The sequence below is a fragment of the Urocitellus parryii genome, chromosome 2 (assembly GCF_045843805.1).
Source record: "Urocitellus parryii isolate mUroPar1 chromosome 2, mUroPar1.hap1, whole genome shotgun sequence".
NCBI lineage: Eukaryota > Metazoa > Chordata > Mammalia > Rodentia > Sciuridae > Urocitellus > Urocitellus parryii.
In genome coordinates, this window is record NC_135532.1 from 128,235,204 (window position 1) to 128,259,021 (window position 23,818).

The window sequence follows — 23,818 nt, forward strand, 5'->3', positions numbered from 1 at the left end:
CTTTGCATTTACATTTTAAAAAATGTCAGGAAAACCAAAAATAAAACAAAAACTAGAATTTCTTCTATAGTTTTTTTGAAGCTATATAATTTTCCATAATAATTTTAATATCCTGTTTAATTTCTGTGGCATAAATATTCACTAGCTTTCAGAACAACATCTACTATCTTTTGTGTTTATTGCACTAGTGAATTTGCATTGGTTCTATTACCTAGACTCCCTAAGAATTAATATCTTCTAGCCATATGAAGACTGAATATAGAGAGTTCTGAGTTTAATGGGGCGAATTTTCAAATTTTTGTTTTTCCTAGTAATCTGGGCACATTTATTTAATTTTTTTAAAATCATATTCAAAGTTTGTTTCCTTTAGGATGCCTGCCAATTTAAATCTTTATTGTTGATGATTGTTTTACCCTAATATTGAAAGCAAATAGAAATACAATTTATGATCCTAATCAGATGGCAATCTTTTTGCTTCCTTATGTGTCAAGTACACTTAACCTCTGCCTCTTCAATTCCACTCTGATATCACTGCAGTTACAGCTTTCTTCTGTTCCTATTGCTCTTTCCATTATAACATCTTGTTTCTTATTAGATCTCAAATATCAAAAACTGAAAGGTCGTGGAATGAAATGGGAAAAGAGAATATATACATTTATCTCAATCCTACTATCATTTCAACTGCTGTTGAACACTATTCACTTTGATAGATTAATAACAATAAAGTGTGTACAAATGAATTTCATTTCTTTTATAGCTTATGTTGGTTTTTCTGCCATGGATATATTTAAGATAGAAACAAACAAACAAAAAGTTGCCTTTAAAAGAAAAGTTATCCAAATATGGCTTAAGATATATTATTATAGGATTAACTAGGTGAAGTGTGAAAAAATTATATTTAATGCAGTATTTGGTAGCAGTGCTTTACCTTCCCTCTCAAAACATTATTAAATCTACCTCCATAATAATTAACTTGTGTGGTAAGGCAGGGGAACTTCTCAATGTGCTTCAGGAAATGTCAGCAGAAAAATTATATTAAGGAATAAAAGAATTAAGTGCAGTATGTCTGAACACAAAAGTTTTAAAGACTAAATTGATTTGCCTTCCCCCACTCAATGGCAAATCTGGAGTATTATAAGTCTTACAGAGGTCTTTAACTTTCTGAGTTTACAACGCCATTAATGTCAAAAGACATATCTGATTATGCTGTTTATTAAGTAGTTAGGTTCAAATAACATAATAAATACTATGTCCTAAGCACTTAGTAACCTTAGTAAATAATAGATACACAATGAAAAAAAGTATTTACTTCATTCCTGAATACTTATTAATATAAGATGTTGCATGTATCAGGCACTAAGCAATTTCTCAGAAACTAGATTCAGATTGAACCTGCAACCTCCATTTCCTCTATTGCATAGATTATTTTGTGGTGCTTACTTTTTATCTGAGCAGAGACCAACAGTCCACCTTCACAAAGATATACCATTTAAAGGAACACAAACCAATGTAATAATATGTTGAAATTGACAACTACTTTAAGATATAGTTCAGGCAGTATCAAAAAGATGTTGAATATCACATTTTGCTTTCAAAAAAATATTTCACGGCACCTTTCTGAATTTGCTGTGAGGCCCCAGGATGCCTGGGCACATAGTTTGGCAATAATAGTTATGTGTCTTCTTGCTAAAGTCCTATTTAAGCAAACTGCTTCTCAGTTTAAAAACTTAAATTTACAGAATGTCTCTGATTGACAAACAAGTAGATGATCTACCTGCACTTGCAAGTTTCTCCTCAGAATTCAATCTTGAACTCCAAGGGTATCCAATCTTTAATAAAGAAGCCAGTATGTGAGACAAATATACTAAAAGGAAAAATGTACACTCTTATGGCTCAGTGATTCTCAACCTGAGAGACAGGACAACCTATAAAGAGCCCAGAGGGTATGGGGGTAGGTGATAAAGTAAAATATATATCTTACAGCATCTGCTCTAGTCCACCCCGTGGATGCCTAAAAAGTTTTTCTCTAAAAGCAAATAAACTGACAACTATCAAACAGTATTTAGACTTACACATATTTTACATATATTTTAATCGTGAATTATTTGTATCTTACCTTAATGAAAGCAGCTCTCAGTGTCTGAGCTGCAGACAAATTTACTCTTTCTAGCTGCAATAAAAATTTTAAATCATTATTAGTATCAATTTCTTGGGAAAAGCACATTTCTGATATTCCATTCCCTTATAATCATATCACTATATCCACTGTTCAATTAACAAAAGTACCTGTTAATGATTATAAATCATTTTAATCCTTCAAATAGGTTATCTAAAATTTTCATCAAAAACCTTTGAATAATTATGTTTTTAGTTATTTCTTTTTAAGTACAAAAGCAAAGTAACAATAACAGTCAGTCCTTATAGAAAAAAATAAACAAATTTACTTGAATTACAGAAAACATGGAGGCTTAAGGGTGAACTCTTAATGCTGCATTGCCACAGCTGTAGTCTTGCTAGGCAAATATATTCCAATGTGTCTATGTGTGATGAATATAAAATGACCAATAAACGGAAAACATTCTTTTTACCACCTTATTTCTTTTTAGTTATTTTTCAACCCCTCAACCAGAGATTAAATGGATATTCTCATTTTATTGATTAGCAAGTTGTGATGAGGAAAGATCTATTTGATACTCAGAAGACCGAATGGTATGGATTTCAGAGAGTCTTACCACCTATATTCTACTGTACCAGTATTAAGAAATGATCATCTAAAATAGTGATTAAACTTTCATGTGAACACATGTGAACATACCACAGTGAATTTCACCTTTATATATTTCCATAATGTACTAATTTAAAAAGAAAAACTATAAACTATAAATAAAGATGACTAGGGTAGAGGAAAGGGAATGGGGAGGGAGGCAGGCAGGGAAAGGGGAAGTAAAGGGAACTGAATTGGAGCAAATTATATTCTAGGATTGTGTAATTATGTCAAAATGAGCCCCAGTATTTTATTTATTTATATATATATACATATATACACACACAACTATTTATATAATGAACTAATAAAGTTCAATTCAAACAGCATTAATTTTATGTCAAATGTATAGTTTTATTAATTATAAAAGATAAATGTCTTTATTATATACATCACATTATATATTAAATAAGTTGATAATTATTAAATAATAGTATAATATTGATATTACTTCATTTTCTAGTGAACCAAAGAAGGCACAGAATTTCATAAAAATACTTTTCTGTTGAAGAGTTAATTGCCAAGCTTAAAAAAACTAACTTCAGTTAAATTCAGAATTTGTTAGTCCCTAAGATTGGGTTAATTAATATAACCCAAATGCATATATTTTTTATTTGGGACAATATTAAATGATAGAAAACAATTTAACCTTTATAGATTTTAATGCAGGTGAATATTTCTACAAAATCTTCAAGAATATGTCATATTATGTTATAAATAATTCTTCCAATCCCATAGGTCAATGAAAGTATGTTTTCTTTTATAAATGACATATCAAAATAAACAAATCACATCTGTCTATATCCACATGTAGGGGATCAAGTACTTTATATCAATTTATTTTCTAAATAAAACAGAATGCCATGAATCCAATCTGCCTACAAATTATTTACCTTAAGTGTTAAGCAAAATCTCCCAAAATAAGTAATTTGTTTCTCAAAAAAATAAATAAATAAATAAAAAGAGCCATTTAGCTTAGTACTAATTTGGCTTCTACAAAGCTTATAAAATCTAATATTGTAATAAGTATGTAAAAGGGAAGATAGTAGGGACCTAGTAAGCAAATATAGAAAAAGAATTTATTACAAAAGTAGTTTATATAATTAGCAAAGTATGTTTCCAAAAATGAAATAGCTTTTCTACTTCCATACAATTCAGGTAATTATAATGAATATTACTTAAGTAATTAAAATAACAATACAGTTGAGCAGACTATAAGTTGTTGTGCAAGGGAAGATAGGGGTGGCAGACAGGATGAATGTTTCCCTCCTGATTAAAAACCCATTTCCTTATTTGGGTTTACACCACAGTGACCTCTTTCAGCAAGTCAAAGGTCTGAGTCAGACATGTGCCTTCAAGTATAAGCAACATTAACTCATTCTCTATTGCCCTAACTGGTATATGAAAGGATCAAGGAAGTAAAAGGTCCAGAAAAGCTAGAGAAGACCTAGTAAAATTATCCAAAATAGAAATCAACATCTCCAGATTTCTAGTTTACATATTTATCTTACAAAAAAAGGGAAGTCACAGGAAAGTCAGACACATTTTACTAGATCAATAGTCTGAGCTGTGAAATACCTCAGCAGAACTCTCCTGGGAGTCATTCTGGGGTATACTATACACCTACATGCTTTGCAATAAATTCAACAGGCTTTTTGACTCCATGTCCAAGGGCAGTACCAGGCACACACCTATCATTTGAACTGAAGTAATATTAATCCATAAATTTATCTAAACTGTTCTTAAATCTATAATTTCAGCCCATAAAACTTAGGTACCAAAATATGTTAACTCCTTTATTAAAAAGTGCTTTTCTTTTAACCCACTTGTGATATGATTTAACCAAAATATTTCATTTCATCTTACTAGTGCCTCTCTTGATGGTAGTAAGTTTTGATAATATTCTAATAAGAGTTACTATTTATTAAATACCTATTTTGGATTTTTCTAGTGTATCTTCCTATAGAGTATCTATATTTTCACAATAAATTAAGTTACAGATATTAGCATATTTATCCATCTTCTAGAGACAAAAATTCAGTTTGTATTAATTTTTAAATGTTAAACATCTAATAGAGATGATATTCATATGAGATCTGTCTAGCTACAAAATTTGCACAAGTCACTATTGCTACCTGACTCCTCTTACTCACTTTCCAGAATGAAGTTTATCCTATCATCAACTCTGTAACTCTGTTCTATAAGAACTAACACACACTTCAATTTCAATCATGTACAAGAAGTTAATGAAATAGCAAGAAACATGCCACTGTCCTTTACCTCCAGAGAGCAATTTAGGTAAGTAGTTACATAAAAAGCTGTGGGATTATCAGCTGAAGTTGAAAGGAAAGTCTTTATAAAGATGGCATTTGAACTGATTAAAGTGGCCTGGCCTCTTAAAATCATCTTTTTTAGAAGATCTCCCACTTAGGGATTTCTTCAGGTAACATATGAGGATGTGAAGATTTTTATTGAAGTCTAGAACAGCAAAAAATTTCCATTTTTTCAATATTTCCACTGAGTCCAACATTTTGTAAGCTGTTGGAATAATCATCTTTGAATATTTACAGAACCCAAGTTTATTTACAGAATCCTAACTTATTTGAAGAATGTTGGCACATATTTTTGGTCCAATGGAGGAGGAACATTACAACTGCATCTTGCATTAATGGATATCTGAACAAAGAAAGGCACTCCTTGGGCCTCAGTCATACAGAACTTCCATATAAAAGAATGAGAAAAAAAGGATACATAATACTCCATTTCACCTAAAAGAGAAGAAAAAGTGACTGCTGAAGCACATTTGGAAGAAATGGACAAGTTTGAGAGCTCAACATCAGGTCTTATCTCAATCCTACATTCTGCCTACTCAACCTTCTAAAGCTTAGTCTTGACAGCTTTTGAGAGCACTTAGTATCAACTGCAAACTTGTCAAATTTACACTCTTTGGTGCATTTACAAAAATATTTTAAAAGCTTACCTATAATTTTGATTCTACAGAAAGCTCATTTATTACACTGCTCCTTCTAGAAATATCAATTCACTTCTACACTTTTCCAAAATCAAGCTAGTTTCCTAAAGCCATAATTAAAAAAAAAAAATCCAATTAGCCCTTTGGTGCTCAAGTGTTCAAAAGCCTTGCATAAAATCTTATGCAAGCTATTTTTTTTTTAAAGGTCAAAATAATTAGGTTAATTGGTTCTGAACTGCCTACAAATCTACTTGCTTCCTCAAAATCAGGCAAGATTTGATTTTCCCATGTTGACACTCCTTCCCCTACACGCCTGCCCCCAAAATTATTGATCCTATTTCTTAAAAAGAATTTAAACTGGGCCAACTCATAAGGTTAAAAACTCCAGGTACACCTCTTATGATTCAAATTAGAATGAAGTGAGACAGGTCAAAAAATAAGGATGCCAGAAGAACAGAAACAAAAATGCCACAAATATGCAATCAGCTATTTTACTCATATTAAATTCTCCATATGTTTCTACAAGAATCAGTTACTGGGGTTGCCAAACTATCTAGTAAAAAAGCAGAGTCATCAAATGAGTACAAAAATAATTCCATTAAAATTTTAATTGGCAAGTATACAAAATTGTGCCTGAACATAATATTGTCAGAAAACAAATGTGAAAGAATCCTAATACTTACTGTATGCCTGGTAGTATTCTAAGTATGTTATATTATACAACATCAGCACTTTTATTACAAGAGTTATGTCAACTAAGTGTACTACTATTTATGTGGCAGAGCAGTATTTAAAAAAAAAAGTCGGGGGGAGGGGGAAATAAAAAGTAGATAGGTCAAGTTGCAGAAGCATTCCCAGGATTCAGGATTCATCTGCTTACTAGAAAAAATTAGGAGTTCCATATCTGCCAAAAGTTGGCAGAAATAGCTGATTCAGAGGCTTCTGAATGGAATGATATTTATTTTATAAGTATATTTTTGTGTTTTATTAATAAACATTAAACCTTTGGTAATCTAACATTCATATTTTCTTAAATGTGACATGTATTGCTTCAGATATTGCATTTCTTTTCAGAATAATAATTATAAAAGGTCATAGGAAAAGGAGACACATAATTTATTGTTTCCTGGAATGAAGAAGTGAGTGGCATTTCTTTCCTCCTCCATACACAAAGAAGTGGTACGGAATGAAACAGTTACATGAGAACCTGATCTAAAGACTTGGCATGAGATTTTTGGAAACCAACATTAGGAAACCAATCATTATCAAACCTTTATGCTATAAGGAGACCTAATTCACTGTACATTTAGAACACATGCAATACACGTGACAGCAGCTAATCAAACAAGTGCAATCCTTTTCTGTTGTCTTAGAATAACTTCATTAACTTCTAAGATTCAAGTTCTCAGAATACCATCAATAACTTTGACTTGTAAGCAGAGTAATAGTACTAAAATTTCCCCCAGATGTTAGTATATCCCAGTATATAATCTTTTAAAAGATGATTTTCTTGACTACCACTGTAGCTATTATGTATCAAAATGTTAAGGTGAGAATGAATAAGCTTTTTCACTCGTAATACACTGTGGATAAGATTTAGTGCACCATTTATCTGAGTAAAATATTTATGCTTACTGTGGTACTATTTTCCGGAAGGCTAATTTGAAACCATTTTTATCTTTAAAACTGCATAGTACAGAAAAACAGAGCCATGCTAAACTATAATTTCCCCATTAGCAGACTTATAGAAGAATTTATGGTTGAACTACCGTTAAATATTAATGTTTAATTCATTAGGTATCTTATTTTGATATTACATTAACACACTGGAATGCCAGAGAATAATGCTAGTATTGGCTTAAATATGCTTTTTTTTTTTTTTTTTCCTGGTACTAAGGATTGAACTCAGGGGCACTCAACCACTGAGTCACATACCCAGCCCTATTTTGTATTTCATTTAGAGCAAGGTCTCACTGCGTTGCTTAGTGCCTCACTTTTGCTGATCAAGATCTTCTTGTCTTAGCCTCCAGAGCTTTGCAATTACAGGTGTACACCACTGTGCCTGGCTGGCTAAAATACTTTTTAACCAAACACTTCACATCTGAAGGCACAATAATTATTTTATTCCATTCTGATAAAAGCCCAAGATTTCAACTCTGTCAAAGAGAAAAGCTAGAAACTACCTTCACTATTCCTAAAACCCCTCAGAGTTTTAAACATGCTTTTTAATACATTACAGAAATAACTTTTTTAGAAACTTGGTACTATTATGTTAGATAAGCATATTCAATTTGTGAATTAGACTATGACAATCTGCTGCGTACCTCTCAGTCTGCCACATTTGACCATTTCATTTTCAAACTTTACTTGCAACAATTTGTTCATGGACCAACTATGAGTAATTTGGCAATGTATTCTATGCCCAGTAAACCCACATGTTAGCCAATCTCATCTGGAGAAAAATCACTACCTTTATTTATGGAAGAGATTTTACCAGTTCATTCATAGTCACTTCTTTCAAATTAATTTCTTTTATAAATCAATAAGAAAAACTTAATCAATATTAATCCCAATGGTTCATTTTATCAGAGCCCTACATTCTATATAACTTGACTTTTTAAGTCAGGATTCAAATAGCCATTTTCCATGTGTAGAAAAAAAGACCACATAGCTAGAACAAAAGCTTTTTTCCATTTCTCTCCCTTAACTAGATTATTAAACTAAAGCTCTATGATATAAATTTTTCTCTCCTCAAGGAGAGACTTAAATAGATAAATACAACAATCCTATCAAGTTAGATAAACAGACATGAAAAAATGGGATACAAACCTCTGGAAAGGATTGTGACAATGGTTCTCAGATTATCCAAGAAGTTCAAATTATAATTGTTATCAACACAAGGTTACTTATTAGCTTTCAGTCACTGTCTCCACACCTCATTCCTGATACAAGGATAATGAAGCAATTTATTTGCTTAAATATCTCTGTTCCTTAGTAGATTCTAGAGAACAGGTTATGTTGTGTTCTTTTTCATACCTCCAGATTCCAGCAGAATACTCAGAAAATAAATGGCTGGCATGGAGTATTTCCCAAACAGCACTTGTTTCTAAAAATTACTACTTACAATGAATGAATAAAGTATCACAACATCAAAACAGCAGAATTTTTGTTGTGTTGGTAATAGCTGCCATTTATGGACAGAGTGCCTCTGATGCTATCACGGTAGTGCTTTAACAGGGATAAGCTCTTGTACAGCTAAGTTTGGTCACGATATCAAGTTCTTACAAATGTGATGTACATGGAAGTCTTGAGCAGAACTTTCAAAAGGGCTACTTAAAGGAAGGAGACTCAGCTGGAAGCAGAATGTCACATGATGACACTTGTGCCCCTTCCAGACAACTCTGGACATAATGGATGGAGCTTGGGCAGCTAGCTGTCCTGCATGCTGAGATCTTGCTAATAGATGGTGAAGCAAAAGACCAGAACTTGAGTTTCTAATCACAATGAGTCATGATAATACAAGACTTGGACCACTTGCCTCCAGAATCTTTTCTATAACAGGGAGATAAAAACTTTTCATAGTCCTCATTTTGAATCTTCTTTTATAGTCACAGAACCTGATACTATTTGGTAAATAATGTTTGGAATTCCAATATGTACATCTGATTTTGCAATTAAACCTGGAGTTTTCTTATTCAAAGTATTTATGTATTACCCTCCATTGCCTCCCCAAGACTTCAGATCATAAAATATATCAACTACACTCTAACCCAGTAATCTGGGAAAATATAGATTTAAAACCCAGAATTTTACTCTAATAAAAATACTTTACACAGCCAGGGCTACAGATCCATGGGAAAGTGCATGTATGAGAGCCTACATTCATTCCCCAGTATCAAAGAAAACAGATGAAAAATCATGGAAATGGTGAAAATTTCCAGCTGAGCTAGCAACAAGGCTAATTTAGGTTTATGAAAGATAATTTGACTAATACCAAAAAAGTATTAAAAAAAAAAGCTGAGCCACTGAGTTTAGAGTCAGATCACCTAGATTTGATTTTAGTCCAAGGTAATTTTAGGAAAATAATTTTATATTTCAGGGTTTCAGTTCACCAGAACAGGATTAATTCAATAATATTTTTTAAAACTTTCAGCTCTAAAATTCTCTTATGTATATTGTTCTATTAATTTAAAAGAAAACCAAAAATGTATTGATATTAAATCCAAGAAAATTCCTCCAGTAAAAAACAAGCATGTATTTTCCAGATACAAATGCAGTGGGATCTTCCAAATATCAATTTTGAATAAGTACTTTATCATCGATGACTTATCAGGATCTCTTGTCCCTGTACCTAAAATGTACTTATATTCAACTGTAATTCTTATTTATCTCTTTCAGACCCTAGCATGTGTCTTTTTCAGTGAGCCCTGTCCCTAAAATAGGTCCCACATACCATTTTTCCTTAATACATTTTTTTCTTACTTCATTTCACTTATTATGATTCTTTATTTACATAATTGTGTTCTTTATGCTCTCCCACTACAGCACAAGATCTAGAGGGAGGTGGCATATCCGTGTGGTTTTGTTTTTACTACTTTATGGGCCGACACATGCCTAACACATAGATGGAGTTCATCTACAGAAGTATTTGTTATATGAAAGAACAAACACGAATGTATGAAAGCAGTGATCACCAGAAAATGTTTACCTACTTACCTCATTGAACACAGGATACATAACTGCGTAGAGGGGCATAGAAACCATAGAAGTGGTCTCAGCTTCATTCTTCATCTCTTCCATTGTCATCCTCATTCAAAAACCAACTACAGTAGAAAAAGCAATGCTAAAATGCAGAGGAATCTTCATTCACTGCAAATTTCTTCTCTTTTTGTGTGTTATAAAACAGCTGGGCACAAAACATACACAGACCTGGTAAAAGAGAAAAGGAGCAACACAAATTCATTCTGAAGGGAAACAACAAATACTAATAATTTTCTTCTCCAAATTATAGAGCTCACCTCCCACCCACTTTTGGTACTGGGGATTTAACCCAGGGGTGTTTAACAACTGAGACACATTCCGAGCCCTTTTTATTTTTGAGACAGGGTCTTGTTAAGTTACTAAGGCTGCTTCAAACTTTCAATCCTCCTGCCTCAACCTCCCAAGCCGCTGGGATTACAGGCATGCATCTGTATCCCATCTTATAAAAAGCTGATCTGTTACTTGTGAAAGCCATGGTCAGCACGACATCTCTTTTTTTTCTTGGCAGACTCAAGAACTTCCTTTTCCTAAATCTAACATCCCTAGCAAGGTACTAGTTTACAAAACAGTGATTCAAAAACTGGCTTCACTGGAACACAGTGATTGCTCCATGAAGAACCATGATAAAAATGACATATATAATTGCATCATACACAGTCTGAGAAAAGATATCAGCAACATGCACAGTTACAGCATTTATAGGTAATATAAAATTAAAAATGCAAAATATAAAATATGTGATCATATGTAGAGACAAGTGAAATAATTAAAAATTAATAAAGAATTAAGTTGTTGAATATCATCATTAAACTTTTTTTGCCAATGGTTAGTTGACTTAATCACCTTAAAATTACCGCAAAAATGTAGTAAACACCAGATTTAAGAAAAATCTTAAAACTGGGAATTTTTGCAAATGTGATCCACTTAGAAAAATATATGTCACTTAGTTTTGCCAGTGGTACTTTTTGGTAATTAGAACAACTCTAGGAATCTCTGCCCAAATCTGAAACAAAACTGAAAGAAGAAAAACCCAGAAATGCTTGTAGTTTGAAATTAAAATAATGAATTCAACAATAAAAGAAATTTTGCTTTGAAGAGCTGGGAAGGTTATTACTTCTTAAAAGAAAACGATTATTTATTTCTTCTGCTAAACTAAAAAATGATCCTAATTATAAGGTGAAAGAGTAATAGTAGTAATATACCGACATTAAATAAGAATAAACAAGAAATCATTTATTTTGAAAAATTTCTACTATTTGTAAAGCGCTTGGCATTCTAAAACATTTTTGCCATGCATTTAATCCTCAGGATTACTTCACAATAACTATCATTTTAATTTTACAGATGCAAAAGTACACTGAGAGATGACAAATAACTTGCTCCAAGGTCACTCAGGCAGAATCCCAAGATTTGAAACCAGCACTGTGAATTTAGATCTAATATTCTCACATCACAAAACCAATTCTGAGGCTGGGGATATAGTTAAGTGGCAGGGCACTTAACAAACCAAGTTTGAAGTAAAAATAAAGAACATTCTCTCCACTCAAATGTACTCAAAGTACCCAGGTATTACTCATTTACTTAACAAATATATGTTTAGCACATTCCAGAACATAGTTCTTGGTCATTAAAAATTTATCTGTGTTGGGCAGTTCTAAGACTTAAGCAGTCTGAAAGATGCAATCAAATGCCTAGAGTGCTGTTTCAAAAAGCTCCAACAACCTGTTAAATTTGAGAGCTTAGTGTTTTATCATGTTCCTACTAATGAAGAGGAACTTAGCACCTACTGACACCATTTAGTTCTTTTCTAATAGCTGTAAACATGTATAAAATTTTCATATTTTGGAGATGAAATTTGTTCCCTAGCTTTATAAAACAACAAAAAGCCAACTCTGGCATGTTGGCACAGGCCTGTAATCCCAGCTACTCAGGAGGCTTTGGCAGACTGATCACAAGTTCAAAGCCAACCTCAGCAACTCAGCAAGGACCTATGCAACTCAGGGAGACCTTGTCTTTCAGTGGTTAAAGCTCCCCTGGGTTAAATCCCCAGTACCAAAAAGGAAATAAAGAAAGAAAGCCAACCAGCCAATTCTTATATTTTATTCTACAGGGCAAGAGAAAACCATTATCTAATCCTATAGTTGATTTAAGTAGATGGCTTTGGTCACAGCATAAAGGGGAGAATGAAGGAACAGAAGGTGAAGGCAATGAAAATTTAAGAGACCTAGTACATCAATGTAAGAAATGAATAAGACCAGGACACTAAGCAAGAGCAAGTAGGTAAATACCAATTTTGGTCTTAACGTTCCTATGTAATTACTTAATAAGTAACAATAGCGGTAACTCCAGCCCTCTCAATTTATTTCACTTAGAAATAAATTGAGAGGGCTGGAGTTGTAGTTCAGTTGGCAGAGTGCTTGCCTAGCATGTGTGAGGCACTGGGTTCCATCCTCAGCACCACATAAAAATAAATAAACAAAGGTATTGTATCTGTCTGCAACTAAAAAAACGTTTTTTAAAAAAAGTAAATTGGGAATACTTCTTCATAATAAATAAACTGGGAATAAAGAAGGGAAGCTGAAATGTTAGTGAAAATAAAAAGAATGAAATGAACTCAGAGTACAAACAGCAGCAGAAGGAAGGTATGGTACCAATGAAAAAGCAAGAGAAATGGTGAAACAGGACCAATGACAGAAACTGAAGAGCTCCCTCAGTGACAGAAAAAAAAAAATCAATTAAAGAAAAAACACCCATTTCTTGATGATGTGAAGGGGCAACCTTCAAAGAGTAGTTTACTTACATAATGGGAGTGGAAATTCTCTACAGGAGCAAAGAGACTGAGCTGGTGAGAGAGGAGTCTGAGTTTCCAAGACCTCAGTAAAAAGGAGATAAAATAGTAGCAGAGAGAACAGATGTAATGGAACCATTTTTGTGTTTCACTCTTGTGAACACACGCATATCACTATAAACATAAAGGGTGACAGACGTCAAAGGATCAGATTCCATGGTTAGAACCATGGAATTCCTAACAATACATTTTTACTTATGTACCACAAAAAAACTGCTCAAATATTTAATTTTTACCTTTTGTAAATACTGGCATTGAATTAAAAAAAAGTGTTCAACAGTCTTTAAAATTAATTGTATAGCACTATCAGCTCTCATTTGTCACCAAAAAGAACAATATTTCAGCACCATTATGTGCTCAACAGGTAGCTAGCCTCTATCATACGTCACCATGTTTTAATACTGTTCATGTGGACAATGCTCCAAAAAACAATTTACAACCAAACTTTTCAGAATACACATCCACAAACTGGAGCCACTTAGTTTTATTGGTATTTACATGAAATTAAAAATCAATGATTTGTAAGGATTTATAAAACCTGAATTATCCTCCATTTTTTAATTCAAATTAAAATACGCTTCTGTCACTCCTTTCACGTTTCTTCATTTGAAATGGTTCAATGGACAATCTGTAATTATTCCAAGTCAACAGAGCCTGTTATGGGAAAAGCAAGATGTTGACCCTTTCACAAAGTTCCTTGGTTTCAGTATGGGCGTTACCATGTCCTCCCAGTTGAGCAGCACATTAACAAAAGTTTCAACCCTCTAAGGAGTATTGGTTTCTGGGGTGAATGCTGATAGCACTCCTATAGAGAACTAAAGATGGCAGATTTTAAATCTCAGATTCTGGAAAGGCCTTAAAAGTGATCATATTGAGTAGAAACCTACAGTAGGAACAAAGTCTAAAAAGGGTATATTGACTAATCTATAGTCACAATTAGTATATAGAGAACTAAAGATGGCAGATTCTAAATCCCAGATTCTGGAAAAGCCTTAAAAGTGATTATACTGAGTAGAAACCTACAGTAGGAACAAAGTCTAAAAAGGGTATATTGACTAATCTATAGTCACAATTAGTAGTTAATAATAAAATAAATAATAAACAAAAACCAGAACCATAAAACGGTAAATGATGATAACCTAGACCAAAGGCATATTTCTTAACAATTTTTTTCTTGAAAAAAGAAAACCTCTTTATAAGAAGGTTGCAAACAGAATATAAGCAATCTTTTCCTTTATACTTCCCCTTATTTCCTTAAATATTCACAATACAACTAACATCTAACACAAGATGAATCAGCTCGAAATATCTTTCTGGCTTAAAACAATAATCACTTGTTTAGAATGAGGATACCAAAAAAAAAAAAAAAAAAAAATAGATTCTTGGTCACTTCACTACCAAACTCTTAAGTCTTTAGGGTTTCTGTCCTTCCCAGCCAACACCGGCATGGTCACTTACAGAACTACATTTACTGTATCTCTAGGCTCAGAATCAGCGTTTCCTGAAATCGACTCCCTTTATTCCATCTGGGGTATGAGATAACGCTACAGCCAAAGTCCTCAGTACTGGTGTATGCAGTTCTTGAACATAAAAATACTTCCTAAGTAAATTCTTCACATGATACATTCATGAAACATTTGTAGGCAGATTCTGCTTTATTTTTTTTAAGTTAAATTTAGTATTCAGCTTTTTTACCTGGTCCTGTAAACTGTTATTCCTATAATCCCTCCCCTGCAAAAAGGGAATGATTGATTAATGTTGAAGCTTCAACAAAATGTTCATGCCTATTTAGTTTAAAAAGTTGAATCATTCTAGCATTTAGCAGAATGTATGTGTTTATGTTCAGATTCATGTGTATTTCTATTTCCCACAGAGACATTACAGGCAGCACAGCAGACAATTAATGTTTGATGAAGGGGCAAATGAAACTTACATGAAAATAAAACTACATGTAAAACAGTCATATATTCTAATGTCTCTTTTTCATTGGGACTACCTGGGTGTCTTTTAGATACCAGAAACATACTGATGTAAATTTAATGGTTAAAGATTCTCAAAGTACAAGAATTTCCAACATTAAGTTAATCTTGCTTTGTACATAAGCAATATCCAAAACATAATTCAGCGTTTAGCATAAAGTAAATCTTTCTCTAGGAAGAAGTGTACAAGTGCATTAGTTCCTAGGTGTCTGAAGACTTAAGCCATCACAATTACTTTGGTGCTTATTAAAAATACTATCCCCAAGACTACTTACTCAAAACCTCCAAGGAGTGAATGGTTCAGGAATCTATTTTTAGTGGATAACCCAGATGATTCTCAAGAAAAACACAGGCTGAGAGCCACTACTCTAGAAAAAACAAGTCACTGGACAGTCAGAAAAGCTGGCTATTAAGGCCAGCCTCAGGGATACAGGTAAAATTAAGTTTCACAAAGCACCTGGAGAGGAGTTTATGGTTCTGACTTTGTGGAAGTTTCATTTAATTACTGATCTCATTTTTCCATCATAAATAAAAAGGGGGTGAAATTATATCACCTGGAAGGCCTTGGTACTCTAAAATTCAGTGAATCTATTATTTCATTATTGGTATCTACTATAGGTTCAAAAGTAGTTTCCTGAGAAGTTAAAAAGATTAAACTATTACATCATAAAAACTATTAACAAATTCTAGTAAAGAGGTCCTTCTCAAGAGTTGGTTCCTTCCTCCTTGATTTTTTCTCAAGAATCACCCACCAGATCCTAGAGAAACTGGATTTTTTCCAAGACTGTATAGATCACAGTATAGCTATTTTATATAGCTGGAAAGGCTGTTATTTATCTTTATACCTTTTAGGGCTTTCTCATGCCAGAATGTTATAGCCATTTCCAAATAAAAAATAAAATTTGGAAGAGAAAAGCTAGGAAAAATGGAGACAGAAGAATAGGGTTTAAGTAGATGATCCTACCTACTTAGACCCAAATAAGCTTGAAGTCTTCAGGATATACTAACATCACTATCTTTTTCTACAAACCATATTTTCTGTAATTCACAGTCTTCCTCCAGTTTTCTTTTTCAATAGGTTATGTGAAATTCAACCTCCCCAAAATATGCACTACTATGATTTCAGTGGTTATAGAATTTTGCATCTGGGGATATCTAGAAATAATGTCTTGTTAGTAGTTAATATAAAGCACTATGGTACTCTATTGTCTGTATATGTGTGTGTTCAATAATTTTTTCTAGGCTTTTAAAAAATATCAATGGACAATTTGTGCATAAAAATGTGGGGAAAAAAAGCCTAAGAATTCAGGTTTGAGAACACAGGCTCAAATTCTGGTCCCATCATTTATGAACCACCTTGTCTCTAAGCAAGTAATTTACCTCTCTCTGATTGAAATAAATGGAAGACAACTAAGCTACACACTTAAAAAAAAAGATGTAGTTAAAAAATGAGACAAGGCAATTTCTAAACCAAGCCATAAAGTCTCTGTATTAAATTTTAAGTTACCAATCATTGGATCTGGGCTGTTTTAAACTACAATTCAAAGAAAGTACAGTGTTCAATAATGGATTCTCACTTCACTGGAAAGTTTAACCTATTTCATTAAACATGGAAAGACACTCCCCTTTGCCCAGTTACATTTTTCAGGTATCTGATAACCACTAACTGGTTCAAGCACTCTAGCTATGCTTTTTCTTTTACATATAAGAAAGATATTAACTTCAACATCTTTGTAAATATGAATGATAAAGCAAGTGTGTACTAAGTTATTAGGTAAGTTCTAAATAAAACATCATTTTCTTAAATTGTCTTTGTAAATAAACATTAGCTAATTAAAGCCACAGTATCTCACGATGGAAGAATACCTACCTGTAAAAGTGTCCAGTACTTAACTCTATTTACTTTATCACTCATGGTTAGTTTCAGTATGTTTCAATACATTATGATAAACTTGCATCTGAGCATACTTATAAACAGTCATTTCAAACTTAAAATATTTTTTTTCTAGAGGTGCTATAGTTTGAATTATGAATGTTCCCCAAAAACCATTTAATTAAAAGCCTTGATCCCCAGGGTGATGTATTGGAAAATGATGAAACTTAAAAGATGTAGAGCCTAACGGGCGATCCTTAGATCCCTGGTGGCATGCTCTTGAAGTGGACCATGAGTTCCCTGGTCACTTGCTCTTTCCCTTTGCTTCCTGGATCATGCAAGCAGCTTTATTCCACCGTGTACTCCTGCCATGACGTGCTACCCCATCACAGGTTTAAAGACGCAGATCCAATCAAGGGCTAGAACCTCCAAAACTATGAGCCGAAATAAGCGTTTTCTTTTCTTTAGAAGTGGATTATCTCAACTATTACACAACAGTAACAGAAAATTGGTACCAAAGTAAAGTTATTAATTATAGCTATACTGAAGGATGTGGAGGAGCCTTTGGAATTGGTTTGCAGTAGTCTGGAAAAGTTTGGAGGAGCAGGCTACAGAAAGCCAAGAATGCTGTAAATGGAGTTTAACAGGTGATGCAGATGGACACTCAAAACAATGCTGACAGGAACACCAATAGTAAAGGCCAGGTTAATGAGGTTTCAGATGGAAATGAGGACTGGCAATTGGACTAGACGTTATCCTTGTTATACCATGGCAAAAAGATTTGGCCACATTTTGTTCATTCTCTGATACTTTATGGGAAGACCATAATAAAAGGTGATGAACTAGTTTATCTGGCAGAGTAAATTTCAAGATAGTAAAGAATACTGGCTGCTTTTAGCCAAACTTGACATGAGAATCTGAAACAATGAGCAGCAGAGAAAAAAAGGTTAAAAACTTCCAAAGAAAAAAAGAACAACAACAACATGGAAAAAGGTGGAGATACTAACATAGATAAAAAGACAAAGTTTTGCACCAGGGCAATGTGAAGGATTGAGGACATCTCAGGAACTGCAAGACCATTCCACTCATCATAGGCTCAAACACTTAGAAATATAAATTTGTAAACACTTTCTAGGGCAGATTCTTTTGAGCCTGGGATACACTGCCCAAGAGAACCACTTAGGTACATGTTTCCCTGGGATTCATTTCCTATATTCAGAGGCCACTGTAGCTACAGTTCAAGTGGATCATCAGGCAGGTCCAAGTATAGGTCAAGTTAGTGGCCAACCATGGCATCATCCATGTGACACTGATTTTGCAGTCATGCAAAATGCAGAAATTATGGAGTCAACACAGTTTGCATGGGGATTTCAAAGGAAAGTCCTGGATGTCAGGCAATGATAGATTGTGAGGTCTGAGTTCCTCCAAGCATCCCCTGACAGGGGAATGAGAGGAACTCAGGCTGAGGCTGAAGCCACAATGGGAGATTCCAGGAAGATAGCAGTATCATCAAGTTGCAACATTTGTTAGGGAAAGGTATAGCAGCCAGCAAGAATCAGCCCAAGAGAGTTGTGGGCTACAATCAACAAGGTCAAAGGATTTAATGATCATCCTGCTGGATTTCACTAATATCTTAGACTGATTTCTCCTTTCTATTATCCTAGATTTCACTTTGGAATGGGAATATATACCAGTTTCTGACCCATCAGTGTATCTTGTAAGTATTTAACCTTCTTTTTTGACTTTTTTACAGGGTTCCTAGCTGAGTATGTCTTGAGTCTTGCAGGAAACTATATTTGGACTCCTGAGCAATGCTAAACAGTTAAGACTTTAGGACTCTTATTAGAGACAGACTGAATACATTTTGTTCTGTGACATAAGCATAAACCTTTAAAAGCCAGGAATCAAATACTGCAGTTTGGATCTTGAAGACTTGATCCCCAGGTTGGCAACATTAGGAGGCAGTGGTAAATAAGAGATGGGCTCCTTAGGTCACTGGGGGCATGCCCTCAAATGAATGTGGGCATTCAATTTGAGAAATTCCCCTCTTTACTCTGTTCTCCCTGGCTTGTGAGGTTGGCAGTTTTGCCCTACCATGCACTCCTGCCATGATATGCTATGTCACCATGAACCCAAGGCAACATGGCAAACAGAACATGAACTGAAGCTTCCAAACTATGAGCTAAAATAATCTTTTCTTTTCAAAAGTTGGTTATCTCATATATTTTGTTTTAGTTATGGAAAGCCAACACAAGTATAGTGAGATCTCAAGAAACTTAAATCACAACATTACATAAAGGAAAATAGAAATAGGAGGATTTCAATTATATCAAATGACATTAAGAGCACTGTTACTACAAAGGTGAGTATAATTTTCTCATCCATGAGATGGTAATAACAACTATCTCTTAAGGTTGTTGTTAAGATTTAATATATTATTACAGACAAAACAGTGCATGGCACATAGTAATTATTTAATATTAGCTATTATGATTAAATAGAGAAAATACATATGCAATCTAATCTAGAATGACAAGTGAGATCTCTCTAGAAATCAGGCCTCCATAATCCCCCCAGTCAGGGCTATCAGGATTCTTCAAAGGCAGAAGAACTGATACATGATATTAAACCTTTTTAAGAGTCTTTTTTCAAGCAAAATCTCTTCTCTAAACCACAAATTGAAATTTGCTCTGGAACAATCACTACTCAAGAATTATGAACAAAATATTATGAAAAACAAGGTGAGTGGCCCTCCTAGTAAGGTTAGGGACAGAACCTTACTGGAAGCTGGAAGAACCATTATATTTTTCCATACCTCAGTTCCAGATTTCAGTCTTTAACCAGTAAATTTATCCTTATCCTCACCACACATGATAAAAATAGTAATATCCTAAAATTTAGTGTAATGTTCAACTTTCACAATTCGGAAATACAAGTGTTTTAGTCAGCTTTGTGTTATTATAACCAAAATATCTGACATGAACAGCTAAGAGGAGAGAAAGTTTATTATGGTTTCAGAGGTCTCAGTCCATAGAGGGCAGAGTCTGTTGCTCTGGGCCAAAGATAAGGCATCCTGTCATGACAGAGGGTGCTGTGTAAGAAAGCAGCTCACTTCAGGGGCTGGCAAGCAGAATTGAGAGGGAAAGGGCCTTGGGGTAGATATATATATTCCTTCAGGGCATGCCACCCTTAGTAACCCACCTCCTACAGTCACACCACCTGCCTAGAGTAACCACTCACTCCTTTCAAACTAGGATGGACTGATTAAGTTTCAGCTCTCACAATCAATTCACCTCTGAGCATTCCAGCATTAACAAAGAGGCTTGGGGGTGGGGGTGGGGGGCAACACCTCATACCCAAACCATAACAAAAGACAACAGAAAGTTTCCTAAAAAAAAACTAACCACAACGGTGACAGATAAATTTAACTAAATACATTACAATGCTACTGTAGTCTATTGTGTTGGGATTTGTGAAGTAGTCAGCCAAACTGAACTACTCTAAATGAACCGGTTCCTTGGCTCAATTAACATATAGCCAAGACTCCAAACTTCATGACTAGAGACTAACTCAAGAATGTGGTTAATTCAACCATCACTCTCAGGTACTTAGCTGCAGAAGTTTGTGGATCTTTAACTTGCTACAGCTTAAATCTCTGATGCTCCTTAAAAATTAACTGCATCACCAGTCAGAACAGCAATTATCAAGAATACAAACAACAGTAAATGTTGGCAAGGATGTTAGGGAAAAGGTACACTCATACATTGCTGGTGGGAATGCAAACTGGTGCAACCATATGGAAAGCAGTATGGAGAGTCCTCAGAAAACTCGGAATGGAACCACCATTTGACCCAGCTATGTCACTTCTCGGTTTATACCCAAAGTACTTAAAATCAGCATATGATAGTCATACAGTCACATCAATGTTTACAGCAGCTCAATTCACAATAGCTAAGCTATGGAACCAACCTAGGTGCCCTTCAACAGATATATGGATAAAAAAATATGTGGTGGAATACTACTCAGCCTTAAAGAATGAAACCATGGCATATGCTGGTAAATGGATGGAGGAGGAGAATATCATGCCAAGGAAATGGGCCAATCCCCAGAAAACAAAAGCCAAATGTTTTCTCTAATATTCTAATGCTAATTCACAATGGTGAAAGGGGGCGGAGCTAGGGAAGAATAGAGTTACTTTAGGTAAAGGGGAGTGAAGGGAGGAATATGTGGTAGGAAGGGTAGTAGAATGAATCAAACATTATTACCCTATATACATATATAACTATATGACTGGTGTGATTCTACATTATGTACAACCTGAAGAATGAAAGATTATACTCCATTATATATGATGTCTCAAAGTGCATTCTACTGTCAGGTATAACTAATTAAAACAAATTAAAAAAATTTTTTAAAGTTAACTGCATCATGTCAAGTGCACTTACATATTTTGAGAAGTACCATTCCTTAATACATACAGTTATAGACTGGGCAAGAAGTAACTAAGCTTTTCTTTACATGGATAGCACAAAACAGGAGATAAGTGTTTAGATTTAAAACAGAACGGCCTGAGTTTGAATTCTTGTGTGATATCACTTAAGTTATTTAGTAACTCTTTCTAAACACAGTGAGAAATTCAAAACTCTTTAAGACAACAGAACTTTTTTCAAGGAAAATCTTCTATCTCCCTATACACAAAACATACTAACCTGCTTATTCATCCAATAAATGTATTAAATACGTATTCTTTACTAGTCCCTCACTCTCACGGGAGCTCTTACCCACCTGTCCCTCCTCCATAAATTAAAATTTGTAATACTGATACTAAGTATCCACTTTACAGGGTTGTTAAGAGTACTAAGTGTACTTAAAATACTAAATACAGTGGCTGACACCCAATAAACATTCAGTTCATGCTGGTACTGATATTATATCCAAAGTTCTACAAACCTGACGTGGTATCAGGGCTGCAACTGGGGTGAGGTAAACCAGATGCCCAGAGTACAAACTCTGACTTGCATGACATAGAGTCAGGACCTCCTTTAATTTTGTAATCTAGATGCTTCTATTGCCTCACCTTTAGTCTACCCCCTGCACAGCATACACAATGATATTCTAATATTGGTATCAAAATATCATAGCACTTACACAGCATATTTTCAAAACCTTTTCTCCCCCATCTACCAAATTGGAGGAATAATAAATTTGGGCCCCCAGAAGAAATTTACATATCACTAAAAGCAAATTACTGAATTTTAGGATATTAAAAGAATCTGATCCTCTGATAATCTTTAAAACTATTTACCACAATGGTGTTAAAAATCATCCTTTATTCACTCAATGTACAAAAGTCAACTTCACAAAGGAAGTTGTGACCTAGAAGCAGGCTGGTTAGTTCAGTAAAAATCAAGATATGATCAAAGATCTTCTGCAGATAATTCTTTAAAAGGGGGATAATTTCATTCAGGCTAATCAAAAGTTGACAACAGAATCAAAGAGTTCATTAGTTTTGAACTGGCTGATGGAAAATAGAAACAAAAACAGAAATAGGAACAAATTGCTTCTTAGATACTTAGAAACAACTGGCTCAGGGAGAAAAATATAAATTTCCTTAGTTATGTCAATCTCACCCCCTGCCCCATTCCAGTGTCTAAACTTTTGTTAAATTCTGACTTGATCAAAATTTAAGTGAAAACACTTAACAAAAGCATTAAACAAAATTTCTGCTTGAACATTTTCATCTTTGCCCATAAAATTCTTGAGTAGACACTTAGGAATTGTTTAACTGAACAAGTATTTCACTGAGGCATGGTAGCTTTCTATTTTCCTTTTCATTAGTGTTTGTGATCTCTGAATCTCTCCATTATAATGTTAAGGATTTCCTTTAAAAGCATTTAAAAATTCAAATCAACTTAAGCTCTCAGGAGTATTCTTATGTTCTTACTGTTTACTTAAAAGTGCATGTCCATTTAAGGATTCTGTGTCACTCTGGGTCTTGCTTACTTGCTCTGTTATCACTTATAATCTTAGATGGAATGGGCAAGATAGTGCAAACCTGTGATCCCAGTGGCTCCAAAGGCTGAGGCAGAAGGATCAGGAGTTCAAAACCAGCCTCCCCAACTTGGTGAGGCCCTAAGCAACTCAGTGAGACCCTGTCTCTAAATAATATACAAAAACAGGTTGAGAATGTGGTTCAGTGATTGAGTACCCTTAGGTTCAATTCCTACTACAAAAAACAAAAACCAAAAAAACTTAGATGCCTCTTTCACTAATGATTCCTAATTGCCTAAGGTCTTCTAAAAGATACAACCTGCATTTTTTGTATCTTATAATATTTCTTTGCACCACATGTTAATAAAATCTTTACCCCCAAATAACTAATTATCCCTGGCTCAACTGATTAACACTAGGTACTAAGGAGGCAAAGGCTCTACGGAACATCAACTTCTGTTCCCAAACTCATCTAAAATACAAATGCTATTAGTCACAAGAACTTGAAGGCAACAGAATGGTAATTTCTAATACTGCATTGACAGTTCCTCCTGGAATTTTCACTTTGCAAAAGTATAATTCATTTTCTAAGAAAGAACACCAAAGTTAAGGAAGAACCTTGGAAATTGCT

At 34.1% G+C, this 23,818-nt stretch overlaps 1 protein-coding gene across 1 annotated transcript in view; it reads right to left on the reverse strand.

The window, feature by feature from the left end:
• The window catches only part of Pdcd10 (programmed cell death 10), a 43,722-nt gene that overhangs the window by 13,734 nt on the left and 6,170 nt on the right, over nucleotides 1–23,818 (reverse strand). Inside the window, exons 2-3 of the mRNA XM_026403650.2 lie at nucleotides 10,452–10,664; nucleotides 2,117–2,170 (exon numbers count right to left, since the gene is read on the reverse strand). Coding sequence (XP_026259435.1) covers nucleotides 2,117–2,170; nucleotides 10,452–10,547 — 150 coding nt within the window. The 5' untranslated portion in view covers nucleotides 10,548–10,664. The remainder of the gene's footprint in view (nucleotides 1–2,116; nucleotides 2,171–10,451; nucleotides 10,665–23,818) is intronic.